Source organism: Vulpes vulpes, chromosome X, assembly GCF_048418805.1.
Source record: "Vulpes vulpes isolate BD-2025 chromosome X, VulVul3, whole genome shotgun sequence".
Classification (NCBI taxonomy): Eukaryota; Metazoa; Chordata; class Mammalia; order Carnivora; family Canidae; genus Vulpes; species Vulpes vulpes.
The window spans coordinates 19,364,021-19,380,192 of NC_132796.1; the positions used below are offsets into that span (position 1 = coordinate 19,364,021).

Genomic DNA, 16,172 nt, shown 5'->3' on the forward strand with positions numbered 1-16,172 from the left:
CTCAGTATACGCTTTCTTGTAAAGGTCTGTACCTGTTTCTCCAGTGTATATTTGCATACGAGGTTATTCTATAAATCATCTCTCCAACTAGAGTAAACATTTCATGAGAGCAGAGACCAATTAGCTAACAATCTACAAAATAAATAAAAGATATCAACCAGGTTTAATGGATTTACTCTTGCTTTTTTTATTAGCTTCAGAAGCCCAGAATCAATCTGGTAAACTATTGGGTAAATTAATTACAAACATATATTATTAATTATGAACACTTATTTTGTTCTTTATTATCACGCCATAAGTTAAAGCCAATTATATCAATTTGCAAATAGAATTAACCATTTCCAGACTCAAAGACTGGGGCAGAAATTTCCTAATCCCCAAACAAAATAAAAGCTATTTACCAAAATGTGCCCAGCCTAGTCTGCCAAAATAAGTTGGTTTAGCTTACTGTTTAAATGTTGACTCCTAATCACTCACTATTGTATCAGGAATAACACACATATAATATCAGAAATTGACAAAGCAATCTACTGATGGCACAGCTGAAGAAAACACAGCACTGAAGAGGTTAAGAACCCCAAATACTGTTACTCATACTAGTTCAAGTTATTAGTAAATTCTTACTATCTCATGCTGGGACAAGTGAGGACTAACTCCCTCATCTCCCCCCCCCCCAAAAAAGTTTCTTCATCTGTAAAATGGGGTAGTTATAGTAACTATCCTATAGGACTGTCATAAGAAGAAAGAAGTTCACATACACACATGTACTCATGAATGCACACGCAGGCAAGTTGCTTTTTTCACAATCTCAGGCTACTTCCCTTTTATACATGCGGCACTGAGGTGGAGGGAGCAGAAGAATGGTTTAATCACTACTGGACACCTCAGTACCTCAGGTATACTGGCTTCTCCCTGATAAGCTCTCGGAGTCTTACAGGAAAATTCTGAGGCCTTTAGAAGAAGCTGTCAAGAGGCTTTGGGATATTCAGGCCCTAGGACTCCATGATTGAACCTTTCCAATGAAAGAAGACCAAGGAGCCCAATCTCTTCATGGTTTGCCTAGGAAGTAATAGAAATCACCTAAGGTGTGAGCAGAAGTGTCTCAGCTCTGATCTGGATCCCAACCTTAGGGGAGGTGTCCAGGAAGAGTTTCCAGTACAGTAATAGGCAATGCCACTCACAGGCCCTCTACTCTGGGGAAATCCCTCAATTTAGAAACAGACAAATTCAGGTGACTCTTTTGTGAGTCTGGAACAAAAAAGAAATGAAAAAGACTGCCCACTAGTCAAATAACCTAATCATGTTGAACGGTCTGTATTCATTTATGAACTCTCTCTCTCTCTCTAAACCCTGGATAGGACTCACAAGAAAGGAATGCAGGTTTATGGGAGTTCAGGACAAAGAAAGAGACTTCCAAACTGGGGGAGAGGAGATCAAGAAAGGTTTCCTGGGAAGAGGGACATGGCAAGACCATGTAACTTTGTAGAAGGCCTTTCACATCATGTCCAATGTAAGCTAAAGCCATCTGTGGCCCTTCTTGTCATGACTTTCAACCTGTCTAAACAGTGTTAACAAATCTTTTATTTTTTCAGTGCTATATGAGAGAGAGACAGAGAACCTTTTTCAACTGGTAGCAAGACCCACAGGGACAGTGAGAGAGAGAGATCCAGGGCCCTCGAGAGAAATGATAGAGTTCAGGGTCAGTTGACACCAGTGTGGGCCAGCTATGGGAGTTGACAGACCTGTAGCGGGATGATTCCAAACGCTGGAACAGGGGTGAGGCCCTTGGGGTCCTGGCCAGACACAAAGAACCTGGGAACAGCTGGAGTGCTCAGGTGAAAGGGGCTGAGGGAGAGCCAGACCTGTCCTAGAGTCTAAGTCCCTAGGCCTTCAATGGACAAGCTGGCATGGACACATACAAAAAAGCATCCTCGTCCAAGTAGCCTTATCAAGCCTCTCACCTCGCCCCCTTCCTGCTCATTAAAGGTAAAATTTAGATCAGCACCGAAAGCCCTGGGCACACAGTCCTGACTAAAGTCCTGACAGTCCAAGAGGTACCCTGCAATCTCTGCCCACATTAACCAGTCAAGCGGGTCAAGCACTTAAACCGAGAAATGCTCTCCAAAGGAGGGCAAAGGGCTGGAAAGTAACGTGGAATCCTAAAGGCTAGCTTTCGGACTTGGGGCTACCCCAGACCACACCCCTGATGAGCATAGAGAAAGGAATTTCAAGGGAACACCCAACTTCCTCCCTTAAAGTGCCGCTCCGCTTTTAACCTCAAACTCTGCTCCAGAAGCCTTTAAGGTGGGGGTCGCGGCGCCCCACCCTAAGCCCAATGGCACCCGTCCAGGCAGCAGGTGGGCGCCCCTTCCAACCCGGCCCCACTTTCTGCTCCAAACCATCGCATTAGTCCTCCCAGCTGGCGGCCTGCTCCTTCCGCCCGGACCCGCTAGCAGCCCGGAGCGAGGGCGTGGGCGACCCCAGGACCCCGCCTCGCCGCCTCCTGCTACCTACCGCAGCGCCAGCCGCCTCATGGCGCTCCACAGCCGCGAGCGCGCGCGATCCGAGACCCGGGCCACGCGAGCCGGCCGGGGGGGCGGGGGGAAGTCGAGGGAACCGAGAGCCGGAGAGCGCGAGCGCAAGCGCGGGACCAGACCTGCTCCCCACGACCGCACCCTCGCAGAGCGGCCGCCCGGGGGCGGAGCCTCGCTGCTCGGGGTGGGGGCTCGCGGCCGCCGGGGGTGGCACGCGGCGCCTGCAGCCGCTCCCATTGGCGGGAAGCCGGAGTTGGTCCCCACTCAATCAGCGCGCCTGGCGTGTTGCTACGGGGAGGACCGGCCACTCCCCGCCACGGTCGATTAAAGGCACCACGGCCAGAGAGTGACGTGGAGGCCAGGAGTCCTGGCGGCTAGTCTCCGTTTTCCCGCCGCGCCGAAGGCCGCGCAACCTTGACCCCCGCGTCTCGAACCCTGGTCTGTGGCTCTTGCCCTTCGGCTGCACGTCGGAATCTTCTGGGCAGCTTCCTGGAAGACTGATGCCTGAGCCCCACCCTCTGCGGATTCCGATATAGTCAAGAGTCTGGTCCAGTCTTTAGAATGTCTAAGGGCGCCCGGAGGCGATGCTTATTATGTAAGCAAAGTTAGAAACCACTACCCTAAAGGGAAAAATTGTTTCTGTTCTAATCTCGGCCTGCCCCCTAGTGTTTGAAAGTTGGGAGATTTCTGGCTGGCCCGGAGATATTCAAGGCCAGAGCGTTAATGTGATTTTACTGTACAACCAGATTCTCCATTTCATTCCACGAATTCCGTTTGCAGTAAGCCAGATGCTGTTGTGGATGGTGGGGATGCAACAAAATAGACAAAAATCCCTCCCTTGGGGGCTTACCTTAGAGAGAAGAAAAACAAATCAACAAGTTACCACATAACATAATTTCCAACATGGTAAAGCAGTCTAAAGGAGAATCCAAACAAGATAATGAGAGAGGATCTTTACAGAATAAACACAAGTCTTGCTTTACCCCTGAAGATGTTTCTTTCCTAGAAGGCAGGGACCAAACTGTATGCTTTTCTGATATGTCATGCTTAGTAAAAATGTGTCCATTTTAATTAAGCTGATTTTTTAAAATCACATCACAAATTACAAATGGAACATGGTCTTTGGCTTTGGCTTTCCTCTCTACCTAACTTTTATCAGCCCTGCATCCTGAAGACTCTTCTTTCTGGATGAGCCTGCAGGGACCTCTCTTCCATTTTTGTTCCTACTGTCTGTACCTTTTCATGTGCTCGCTTCGGCAGCACATATACATACTGTCTGTACCTTTTCAGTGATGGTTTTGTTACATTTTGTGTCACCTATACTTTTTAATACTCTACCACACCTAACACAGTACAATAAATATTTTATTGAATTACATTATTTTTCTTCTTTTTACTTTTAGTTAAAGCAATGTTAGGTTCAGAGAGAAAATTAAAAAGATAATTTTTTCAGGTTACAAAGATAGTATAATAATGGATAGGAACAATTTATAATTTTTGGGCAATCAAGTCACCTTCCAAAAGACACCTTTTCATCAGCATATAAATGGTGTCGAATGAGCCAGAACAGCTGAAACCAGGGACTCATTACTATAAAGATGCCCTCTCTCCATCCCTTATCTTCACTTCCCTCTGCACACTGGCCTCATTCTTTTTTCTATATATAATATCTTTCTCCACATAGCAAAAGAAGTTCCTGATCTTTACATCTTATAACCATAGCCACATGCATAGAGACTGACCCAAATTTCTGTGTCTCAAAAATTCTTGAGAGAAAAAGAGGATTGAGAAGTATAAGCTTTCCATTTTAAAATTAATAAGCCACAGAGATGAAAACTTCAACATAAGAAATATAGTCAATATTTTAATAACTTTGTATGTATGGTGACAGATGGTGACCACACTTATGGTGACCACTGAGTAATGTACAGAATTGCAGAATCAATACGTTGTATGTCTGAAACTAATATAACATTTTATGTCAATTAGACTTCAATGAAAAAAAAAAGTCCTGAGAAGGGATTCACTGGCCCAAGTGGGATCAGGCTCGCACCCTTGGACACACCCCAGGTCAACTGTGGCAGCAGGGCAAGGTCATATGATTGGCCCGTGTGACTTACCAGGAATCCCCTCAGCCAGAATCGTGGTCAAGTGCTCAATCACAATCTCTAACATGGCTATTTCTAACAGTAACTACATAGTTTAGGGAAATGGAGCACTTCTTAGAAAAAGCAGTGCTGAGAAACCAACCCCATAGATGTCTACTACAGATGTAATTTAAACAGGAAAAAAAACCCTATCACTTAACCCACTTACCTCAATTCTTACCTCACAGAACCCCTGTTAAACCCAGCTAGCCCAGCATTCATCCACATGTCCAATTTTCTCAAATAGCACACACATAAAATTCTTAAAACGGGCACATGGGCAGCTCAGTCTGTTAAGCATCTGCCTTTGGCCCAGGTCACCGTCCTGAGATCAAGCCCCACATTAGGCTCCTGGCTCAGTGCGGAGCCTGCTTCTCCCTCTCCCTCTGCTCTTCCCCACCACTTGTGCTCACTCTCTCTAGTGTAGTCTCTCTCTCTCTCTCTAATAAATAAACTCTTAATAAATAAATTATTAAAACAGCTTAGCAACCCTGATTTCTATGTGTGTATTGTTATAAAGCATATGTGTTATACCGAATTGTAGGTAGCAGGGATAAAAGGCAAAGTAGTCAAAAATCAGACCAGGAAACATCCAACAGTTGTACAGTGATGAGATCACTGTCCTTAAGTAACAGATTCTCCACCCCCACCTTTTTGTTTCCTGTTATGCTCCATTAGTTCTATTTTGATTTGGTGTCAGGGTAACAGAGATAGTATCTAAAAAAAAATCAAGCATTGATTTTTACATAAGATATTATCAAGATACATAAGATATTATCAAGGTCACTATTACAAGTAGAAGAATAAAATCAAACAGCACAACTGAAAACCTTGTCTGCTCAGTCAAGTAATACGAGTGAAAAGTATCTAGTAACCATCTTTCCTTGGGCTATTGAACCATATAAGCTTTTGGATATCTAACCTGAGTAGAGTAAGTTTTTGGAAAACTATGTCATCAGCTTTCAAACAAACTGATTCTTGCTATGATTTCAATCAGGATCTAGAAATTACTTTTTAAAAAGTAGTTTATTTCCCAGATTATAGATATTACACAGAGGGATCCAGAATTGGGAGGTGGAGGAGGAAACAATGGGAAAGTGTTTTTCTCCCAAACCTTAAAGAAAAAACTGGAAAGACTAGTGAGCTGTTACATGAACGTGTTTAGTATTATGTCCACTTGCCCCAAGAGTAGCAAAACTCAGTGATTTTTATCCATTTCCCTACCTTCCCTCAGTTCTACTTTATGACTACTCATCAAATCCAAGTGTTGAAAGGTTCATGTCTTTAATGGTCTCCTTTTCCTCTAACAATTTCCTCTTGCTTAAAAATAGCAAATGCTTAAAACATGTCATACTATTGGTGATTTGGTGTCAGAGGGCCTCCTTAGGATAGGACATCTTTCAGGGTGTCATCTTCAATAAAAATGCTTCTTTCAATAAGAGAGAGCTTAAACAGTACAATTTCAATGGTGTCTCCCCTGCCAATGCCTAACCTTCTGATCATTCTTCACCGTCATGCCTCCCCCTCTCTCCCACTTCATCCACTTTCACCAACAAATTCAGTTCTCTTTGATTTATTCCTCATTTTACACTTTATTTCTCTCTATTCTCCTGCCCGGTCACTTTCCATATTTCCTCATACCACCTCCAAGTGCTGTCATCCCAGCTGAGAAATAGAGCCTCCAGTTACTCCAGGATTGCCTGTTCAGCTGGGCCAGTATAGAAGCCAATTTTGCCATTCCTCAGGCAAGGAAAACCAACAAGTACCTCTGATACAATTATAGCTGCACTAGGACACACTAACCACGAAGAGAACAAAGCTGTAAACATATTTCATTCTCTTTGCAAAAGTTCATGCTTCAGAGTGCATGCAAGCTTTTAAAACTTACTTTACAGTAAGAATGTGCATATTTCATATATGCTAAAATCATGCTGGCTGCTTGAATTCATAAAACATGCTTTGGGGTATAAATTTGTATTTTGTGCTTTTGGGAGATGAGCCACACAAAAACAGGGTGGTGCCAGTAGTATTAATTTACTTTATCTTTAGAAACACTGACCTTACTCTAGCTGGTTCATCTTTCTGTGTGGTATTTATAGGATTGTTAGACTGCTTTGTTTGGTTTATATAAGGAACTAACTAGCACATTGCACAAGACACCACATATGGCTTCTGTTTGGCCTCATCTGTGGAGGGAGGAAAGATCCTTATTTTACTCCTTCAAAGTGCCCATTTCTTCCTTGACTCTAGTTCCTACTATTACCCACAATTCCTCAGTCCTTGTGTATTACTCAGGCTCCTCCATCTCCCTCACCCTGGCCCTGGCAGCTCTCACAATACTTCCCTGAAGAGATATATGGTCAGAGACAGAGACAGAGACAGAGGCAGAGAGAGAGAAGAAGAAGGAGGAGGAGGAGAGGATGGGGGAGGAGGAAAACGGGAGACAAGAAAGAGATAAGAGAGAGACACACATACTCTGAGAGCTTGAGTTTGATTAGAGGGCATATTCAAGGTCCCCAATAGTACCAAGATCCAGCATTGGGACACGAGAGAAACATTGATACCCACAGAAAGCTCAAATTAAAAACTTCAGTGACTGGAGCTGCTCCATCTCTAACTGAAGTCTGTGCTTCCCATCTGGGACGATAAGGATTGAGCAACACTGTAGGTGGCAGGCGAGGGAGTGGATGAGAGGAAATTAGGGGTTCTCTGTTGATGGGGCATATCCAGGAGGCTCAGAATACTGTTGAGTCATTCCTGAACCAAGAGCCCCACTGAGGCCAAGATGTTTGGGGCGCAGCCTCCCCTCGGCTGCAGCTGACCTGCAAATTCTCTGCATTCCAAACAAGCCAGCCCCCCCCCCCAAGAGAATTAACATCAGCCAGACTCAGTCCCCACCCGTTCTTGAGCTTTCCCTCCCTAGCACTGACACCACCACCATCTCAGTCTCCTCCCCCTCGTGACCCCCCACTTCCTTCTTCAACACCACAGATGCCCACAGAGATTCGATGACATTTGAGAGATTAAGAATACAGAGATGTAGAAGGCACAGTCCCGGACCAGGAGAAGCCAACAGCCTGAGAGAGGGAGAGAGAGGAACATGGAAACAAATCAGTATAACTGTATAACATTAACTCTAATAGAGGAAGATGCAAAGCTCCCCTGATACAGCAAGAATGACTTATTTCTGGACAATGTGATTTGGACAGTTTTTCCTCACCCAATATTAGTTTCCTATAGTTGCTATCACTAATTTACCACACACTTAGTGGCTTAAAACAGCACAAATTTAGTATCTTACAGTTCTGAAAGTCAGAAGTCTGAAACAGGTTTCGCTGGGCTAAAATTAAGATATTGGCAGAGTGGTGCTTTTTTCCTGGAAACTCTAAGAGAGAATCCATTTTCTTGCTCTTTCCAACTTCTAGAGGGCACTTGTGCCACTTGGCCCATGGCTTCTTTCCACCCTATCCGAAGCCAGCAACATTGCACCTCTCTGTGCCTTTCTTCCATAGCCACATCTTCCTCTGACTCTTCCACATTTAATGACTTGTGTGATTACATTGGACCCACCAGAATAATCTCCCTATCTTAATGTCAGCTGATGAGCAACCTTAATTCTCCTTTGCCATGTAACCTAAAATATTGACACATTCTGGGAATTAGGATGGAGACATTTTTGGAAGGCCATGATTCTGCCTATATATATGGAGAGAAAGAGAGAGAGAGAGAGAGAAAGAGAGAGAGAGAGAGAGAGAGAGGGAGAGGGAGAGAGAGAGAGAATTTCTATACACAGACACACACACACACACACCCCAACCTGAGTTCCATACACGTTCCTCCCTGCCCGCCCCACTGTATAGCAGCACCTTTCCTTCCTCCTGCTGATTAAGGGCAATTACCCCTGCCAAGAATGTGACTCCTTGGCCACAGGAATCCAAAGCCCTGACAGTAGCCATACTTGTAGTTCAGTGAGACCCTTGCTGTGTCCATTGTCAAGAATGTGACCCTATGTGGAACAGAACCTCAAACTCTGCAGAGCCCAGAGTAGCAGGCTGAGAAAGCATAAAGTCCCCCAGTGGGTCATTATGGTAATAGTAATTGAGGGTACTCCTGCTTCTGCCCTTTGGTTCCCAGACTTACCTATTTTTCCTAAAAGAGGCACAGTGCCACTCAGAGGTCTCTCAGTCAGAGCCTGTGGTACGTAGAATCCTAAGATGGTTCCCTTGATTCTCACTCCCTCATATCCATGTCCCTCTTCTTCAGTGTGGGGAGAATCTGTGAATATGATGGATGCTGCTCCCATGATTGGGTTATGGTATAAAGCCAACATAAGGGGCACCTGGATGGCTCAGTCAGTTAAGTGTCTGCCTTCGGCTCAGGTCATGATCTCAGGGTCATGGGATTGAGCCTCATGTCAGGCTCCCTGATCAGCAAGGAGCCTGCTTCTCCCTGTCCTTCTGCCTCTCCCCCTGCTTGTTCGTTCTCTCTCCTCCCCCACTGCCGTCAAATAAATAAAAATAAAATCTTTTTAAAAAAGCAAACATAAAGGCATTTTGCAGATGCAATTAAGGCCCCAATCAGTTTGACTCTCAAAAAGGAGAGTATCTTGAGTGGGCCTGACTTAATCAGGTTAGTCCTTAAAAGATTTCCTTGGAGTCTTTGGCCTTCCTTGAAGATAGGGAGTCTCCTGCTGGCTTTGAAGAAACAAGCCACCATGAGTTCTACATCTGCAAGAAAAAGAATTGTAACAACAACCACCTGAGCTCAGAAAAGGACCTGCGCCTCAGATTAGACCCCAACCCTGGCTGACACCTTGAGTACAGCCTTGTGAGACCCTGAACAGAGGCCCCAACTAAAACACGACCAGACTCTTCACCACAGAAACTGAGTCAATAAATGTATGTTGTGCAGGCTGCTAAGTTTGTAGTACTTTGTGACTCAGCAATAGAACTTTATATCTTGAATTTTTATACCTAAATTTTCCTTAGGCTTGTGATCTTATTGGTCAAATTTGTCTGTAATTCTCCAATTTCTCTTTGAACTCTGACCCTGTCCCATAGTTTGCTTCTTCCCTCATTCCTCTTCTCTCAGCCTCTTATCGGAACCACCTACAACTCAGTTCTAGGGATGGCTTCTTATAGTCTGAGCTAGAGAAAGTAAAGATATGAACTTGAGGAATTTTTCAGATGGAACTCTAGCTCTGATTCTTTAAAAATTATCCATAGAGGGCAGCCTGGGTGGCTCAGCGGTTTAGCGCCACCTTCAGCCCAGTGTGTGGTCCTGGAGACCTGGGATCGAGTCCCGCATCCAGCTCCCAGCATGGAGCCTGCTTCTCCCTCTGCCTGTGTCTATGCCTCTCTCTGTGTGTCTCTCATGAATAAATAAATTTTAACAAATAAAAAAATAAAAATTATCCGTAGATGAATGGATAAAGAAGTTGTATTTATACACAATGGAATATTACTCAGCAATCAAAAGAATGAAATCTTGTCATTTGCAACAACATGGATGGAGCTAGAGAATATTATGTTAAGCTAAATAAGTCAGTCAGAGAAAGACAAATACCATATGATTTCACTTATATATAGAATTTAAGAAATACATCAAGCGAAGGGAAAAAGAGAAAGACAAACCAAGAAATAGACTCTTAAATATAGAGAACAAACTGATGGTTATCAGAGGGGAGGTGGGTGGGGGGATCGGTGAAACAGGGATTAAGGTGGGCACTTATGATGAGCATGGGCTGTTGTATGGAAGCTTTGAATTACTACATTGTACACCTGAAACTTATATGTACGTTAACTAACTGGAATTTAAATAGAAACTCGGGGGGACGCCTGGGCAGCTCAGTGGTTTAGTACCTGCCTTCGGCCCAGGTTGTGATCCTGGAGTCCCGGGATCAAGTCCCACACCAGGTTTCCTGTGTGGAGCCTGCTTCTCTCTCTCTTTCTTTCTCTCATGAATAAATAAATAAAATATTTTAAAAAAGAAAGAAACTTGGGGCACCTGGGTGCTCTGCTGTCAAATCTGAATCTTGATTTGAGCTCGAGTCTTGATCTCAGGGTCCTGAGTTCAAGTTGCACGTTGGGCTCCCTGCCGGGTATGGAGCCTACTTAAAATAAATACTTTTAAAAATAATCAGTAGAGCCAATATATTAATTAAATCCATTTATTGAGCACCTATTATATGCCAGATGCTGTGCTGGGTAGTGAGGCTATAGAGATCAAACAGGGAGAGCTCTTGACCTCCAGGAATTCACTGTCCAGGAAGAAACAAACGGAAATGTAGTCAAATGTGCTGTGGTAATTATTCCAATGAATAATGTGCCATAAGATCTCAGTAAATAATGCATTCTGCTGAAATGGAATGCTGTAGGAGTCCTGGTGAGGTGACAGGATAGTGGCCTGGAAAGCCACAGAGAGGAAGTGACATATGAGAGAGTTCTTCCCTTAGAGGAAAGGACACTAAATGATCCAAATTGAATTTTCCAGTCTCATAACTACACCCCTTATAAAAAGGCTAAGAAAGCTTTCCAAGAAATTAAAGGGGACAATGCTATCTGGCCTTCTAACTCACGTTATCACACATACCTGGCTACTTAAAGTACGTCATTTGGATTAAAGGCACCCACGGAAACTGGCCAGGTACCATTGCTCATTTCCTGGCAGGAGAGTTCCTGAGTGACCAACCCAAATAAATCTTGTGCTAGAGGCAACTGGGGCTATGTGTGCTCAGCGGAAGGGAAGTGCATAAGCAAAACATCCGTTTTCGCTACATTCTCAGAGGACTTAGGTCTATGGCTTGGGAGATGTCTCTCTCTCTCTCTCTCTCTCTCTCTCTCTCTCTCTCATGGTTCTGAGCCAAGCCCCAGCTTCCTGAAGGGGAGTCACTGTTTGCTAACATCAACTTTATCCCTGGGTAGACATATCTCCAAACCATCTCCTCCACATGTCATGTTTGTTCAAGTAAAGACCCACATATCAAGTGCCAATTTATTAAATAAAAAAATTTATTTATTTGGTGGGGTGGGGGCAGAGGGAGAGGGAAAGAGAAACTCTAAGCAGACTCCGAGCTGAGCTGGATGCTAGGCTCTATCACAACCCTGAGATCATGACCTAAGCAGAAACCAAGAGTCGGATGCTTAACTGACTGCACGACCCAGGTGTCCCTGAGCACACAGTTAATTCCCAATATCTAGTTAAGATTTAAGTGATCAGAAGATGTAAACATTCCTCTTGAGGAGGCTAGTAATGGAGGGAAAGGAGCTATAAGCAATGCTCCCACCTTCAAAGGCTAGTTTGATCTAATCCAGCCTTTAAAAACCAGCCAGACTGAGCTTTTAGCATCCTCCATAAGAGCATAGCATAAAAACAAAAGGATCCACATTATAGATCATATTCAGAGTCCAAATTAAAGATGGGGACTATCACAGTGAGAAAAAAACATGACTGACTGTAGGAGAGAACAATGTAATCTGTGATAAACGTCAACCTCAAAGGCCACCCTCCCCAGCATCATAAATTCAATCTAATCAATTATCCATGCATTAATCTAAACCCTTTGAGATGTTTTTTTAAATGAAAACTTTTCTTATTACTGTAAAGGGTTATTTTTTCTGCACCCCCCTCATCACCCCCACGACCCCTGTCCCATCCCCACCCCTATTCTTGGAGTCTGGCGCCTCCTACGAAAGCTTGATTAACAGAAAAGGACATTTAGTAGGAAAAGAGACAGTGACTCTTTGTAGCATTATAATGCCTGAGAGCACATGAATGTTGGCAGTGGGAAAGGTCTGATTTTTTATAGCTTATCCTTTCTGAGGGAGGACTATGATAAGGACTTCTTTCTTTTCTTCCCTCTTCTAATGACTTGAAGGATTCAAGCCCCAGTAAATCCTCAATCCTTTTCTACTCTCTTGGCCTGTCTCATCGAGAAGGAACTGGATGACTGACACCCACTAAGGAGACAAAGTCCAAAGGGCTGGGTTTTCCTTATGGACTGGGAAAATACAACTCCCCTACTTTCTTCTCCTTTCTTGTGGGAAGGCCAAAGTGGACGTTTTGGTCTGTGTTGCTTTGCATCTATATTCTTTTCTCCTGTGACAGCAGAATTTCCCCCTAGTACTTCAGCAGAAGCCAACCCCCCCCCCCACACACACACACACACACTAGGTTCTTCTGAAAAGGAAAGACAAAGCAAAGCAAAAGTCCCCTATCATGAGCAGCTTATTTCCCACGTGCCTATATGGGGCAAAGGCTGTTCACATTTGTATATCTTCCCTTCCATCCTATAGTCAGCCAGAACTTGGCACATTATAGGAAGGCATCTGTGATCTCTTTGGAAGAAGTCCAGAGAACTCCTAAGGGAGAAGAGTCTCACTAGTAGTGCCAGAAAAACTTGTCCAGAGTCTTGAGGGTTCGGTCTTATTTACTGCTGTGGCTCCTACATCTGGCACAATGCCTAATATACTGTAATTTAATTATATAATAATATGGATTGGCCAAATGACTAAAAAAGCAGTATGATAGCTACCACATATTGACTACTTATTTCAGTGCCTAACATAATGAAAATTCATGATGAATTCAACTGTGAAGAAATAGTAACAAGGACAGTATTATTTATTGAGCACTTACTGCTCAGTTATCTTATTTAATCCTTACAACAACCATAGGAGATTGGTATTCCCATTTTATAGATAAAGATATTGGGGTAAAAAGATATTAAATATCTTTCCCCAAAAATCAAAATGGCTAGCAAGTGATAGCTAGCAAGCATTTCCCCAATAGTTATTACCAGATATGGAGTAGTGATGTCCTTCTCCACCAGAGAGCGTGGTCTTATACCCCAGACTTGCCCAGAAAAACATGATATGGGTAGATATGGAGAAGTAGTCTCATGATCCCAGGCATGTATAACAGCAATCACTGCTAGATTCAGGCAATTCTGCAGAGTCAGGGGAACCAAACTGGGAAATGAGAAATTATCTAAAAACCTAGATGATCACGGGGCCTCAAATGATAATCCTCAAGTTCCCCTCTCATGTGTATATTCAGCATTTTCCAGGTCTTTAGCTGATATTTCTCCCTTTCTGATTAGTTTCCCTGTGTGTAAAAAGGTATTCTATTTATTTTTACTTTGGTAAATTATAAAGTAACAACACATGGTTCTAGTTTAATTGATGGGTTATTATTAAATGGCTCCCCAACATACCGCAAAATGTCCTGAAATTTGTCTTTTCAGAATCCTATCTCTGAATGTTAATTTTCCTAAACTAGGATTCTTTTCTATCTCAGGCCAGTAAATAAGGAAACTCTATTTCTACTTCTTTCCACTGTGCTAGGCAAAAATAGATTCAGAACTTATTACTATTCCACTGGATCTGAGTCTGTCTCATTTATTGGCTAGATCCTTACACACATATCATCCTTACCCACCCCCTTGTCCTGTCCACCATGATGTGGTGATGTAAGTGATGAAGGGACAAAAGCAAGCATGAAATTCAAAACCAAAATGATAAGTATATAAGCTGGTACTGGCTACAGGGCCCTTATTTTATGCAACTGGTATCGACCATTCCTACTGGTCTGTTCTCAGTATGTCACTAACAAATGATATAGCAAGGTCAAAAGTCAAGATTAGGAGAAAAGATATATCAGGCAAATACTTAAAAATAAAGCTGTATTTGCTGTATTTATTTCATAAAAATGGACTTTAATTTCATTTTTTTAAGTGAGAGAGGGGGGATGGGCAGAGGGAGAAGGAGAGAGAGTCTTAATCAGGCTCCACACCTGGCACAAAGCCCTCATCTCATAACCCTGAGATTATGACTGAGCCGAAATCAAAAGTTGGACGCTTAACCTACTGAGCCACCAAGACGCCCTATGGACTTTAAATTTTAAAAACCACTAAAGATAGGGGTGCCTGAGTGGCTCAGTCAGTTAAGCATTTGACTCTTAGTTGCAGCTCAGGTCATGATCTCATGGGTCCAAGGACTGACCCCCCACATTGGGCTCTATGCTCAGCAGGGAATCTACCTGAAAATTCTCTCCCTCTGCCCCTCCCCTCTCTTGCACACATGCACTGTCTCTAAAATAAGTAAATCAAACTTTGTTAAAAACCCACTAAAGAGAAATATCAGAAAGGGAGACAGAACATGAGAGACTCCTAACTCTGGGAAACGAACTAAGGGTGGTAGAAAGGGAGGTGGGCGGGGGGTGGGGGTGACTGGGTGACGGGCACTGAGGGGGGCACTTGATGGGATGAGCACTGGGTGTTATTCTATATGTTGGCAAATTGAACACCAATAAAAAATAAATTTATAAAAAAAAGAAAAGAAAACCCACTAAAGATAAAGAACCACAAATATGAGAATAGGGAAAATACACCATGAAAATATGAAAATTTAAAATATATATCTATATAAAAATTTTGAATTTGCTATACCCAGTAACCATCTTAGTTCCAAATGGATTGATAAATTTGACTATTTTAAAATAAAAAACTTCCATATAACCAAAGACACTATTTTTTTAAACCAAAGACACTAATAACAAAGAAAAAAGATCCTAGCCATAGATTTGGTACATGTCTGGAGCAAAAAATAATAAAAAGGAGGGGTGAGGAGTTAGAATAATAAATTGTATAAAAGGGTTACTACAAATGAATAAGAAAAAGATAAAGAAGTCAATTTAAAAATGGACAAAGGTCATGAATTGGCAATTCAAGTAGAATTAAGAATATATGGCAAAGAAACATGAAAAGTTCAACATCACATTAATCAAATTAATTGATTAAAATGGCATAATAAGATGCCATTTTATACCTATCAGGTAAGCAAAAACCAGAGTCTGAAAATACCAACTGTTGGTGAGGATGGAAGATGCCAGGTAAGAATTCCCATTCACTTCTAGTAGAAGTTATGAATTGGCACAATCACTCCAGAAAACCATTTGGCTGTATTCCATAAAATCAAACATGCATAAACCCTCTGACCCAGCACTTCTGTCCTAGGTAAAAACCCTATAAATTCTTGCTCCTGTACTCAAGGATATATATAAGAATGTTCATAACAGGACTGTTTGAAATGACAGGGAAAAAAAATGTTCATAACAGGACTGTTTGAAATGACAGGGAAAAAAAAAAGAAACAAACAAATGTGTACCAATAGGAAATTTTTTTAAACCTTGAATCCTCTGAGGAGGAATTTTAATCCTGTCAGTTCATGACACATTACACAAGTCACCAAGTTTCAAGGCCAGTATTCCTTTTTTCCAGAGATATTTAAATGCTTAAAATTTAATATTCCTTTCTTATATCTCTTTCACACTAATTAATAAATGTAAATATTCCAAATGGGAGAAACATGCATTATTGGGGTATTAACTAGAGAAAACTGTGTGGCTTTCTGTCTCCCACGATGGCTCACAGGGTTGAAATGCCTTGCTGAATTTATCATGATTCAGGTATTGGCCCTCAGATATGCAGGTC

At 42.6% G+C, this 16,172-nt stretch overlaps 1 protein-coding gene across 11 annotated transcripts in view; it reads right to left on the reverse strand.

Moving 5' to 3' along the window:
- Positions 1 to 16,172, reverse strand: part of ACOT9 (acyl-CoA thioesterase 9) — a 63,839-nt gene that overhangs the window by 21,221 nt on the left and 26,446 nt on the right. The window contains exon 1 of one of the 11 annotated variants that reach the window (XM_025997448.2): positions 2,515 to 3,129. The exons of 8 other annotated variants lie outside the window; for them this stretch is intronic. In XM_025997448.2, the coding sequence (XP_025853233.2) occupies positions 2,515 to 2,771 (257 nt within the window). In that variant the 5' untranslated portion in view covers positions 2,772 to 3,129. Of the gene's footprint in view, positions 1 to 2,514; positions 3,130 to 16,172 lie in introns of those variants that run through there. 2 more of the 11 variants (XM_025997446.2, XM_025997447.2) reach the window with 2 other exon arrangements.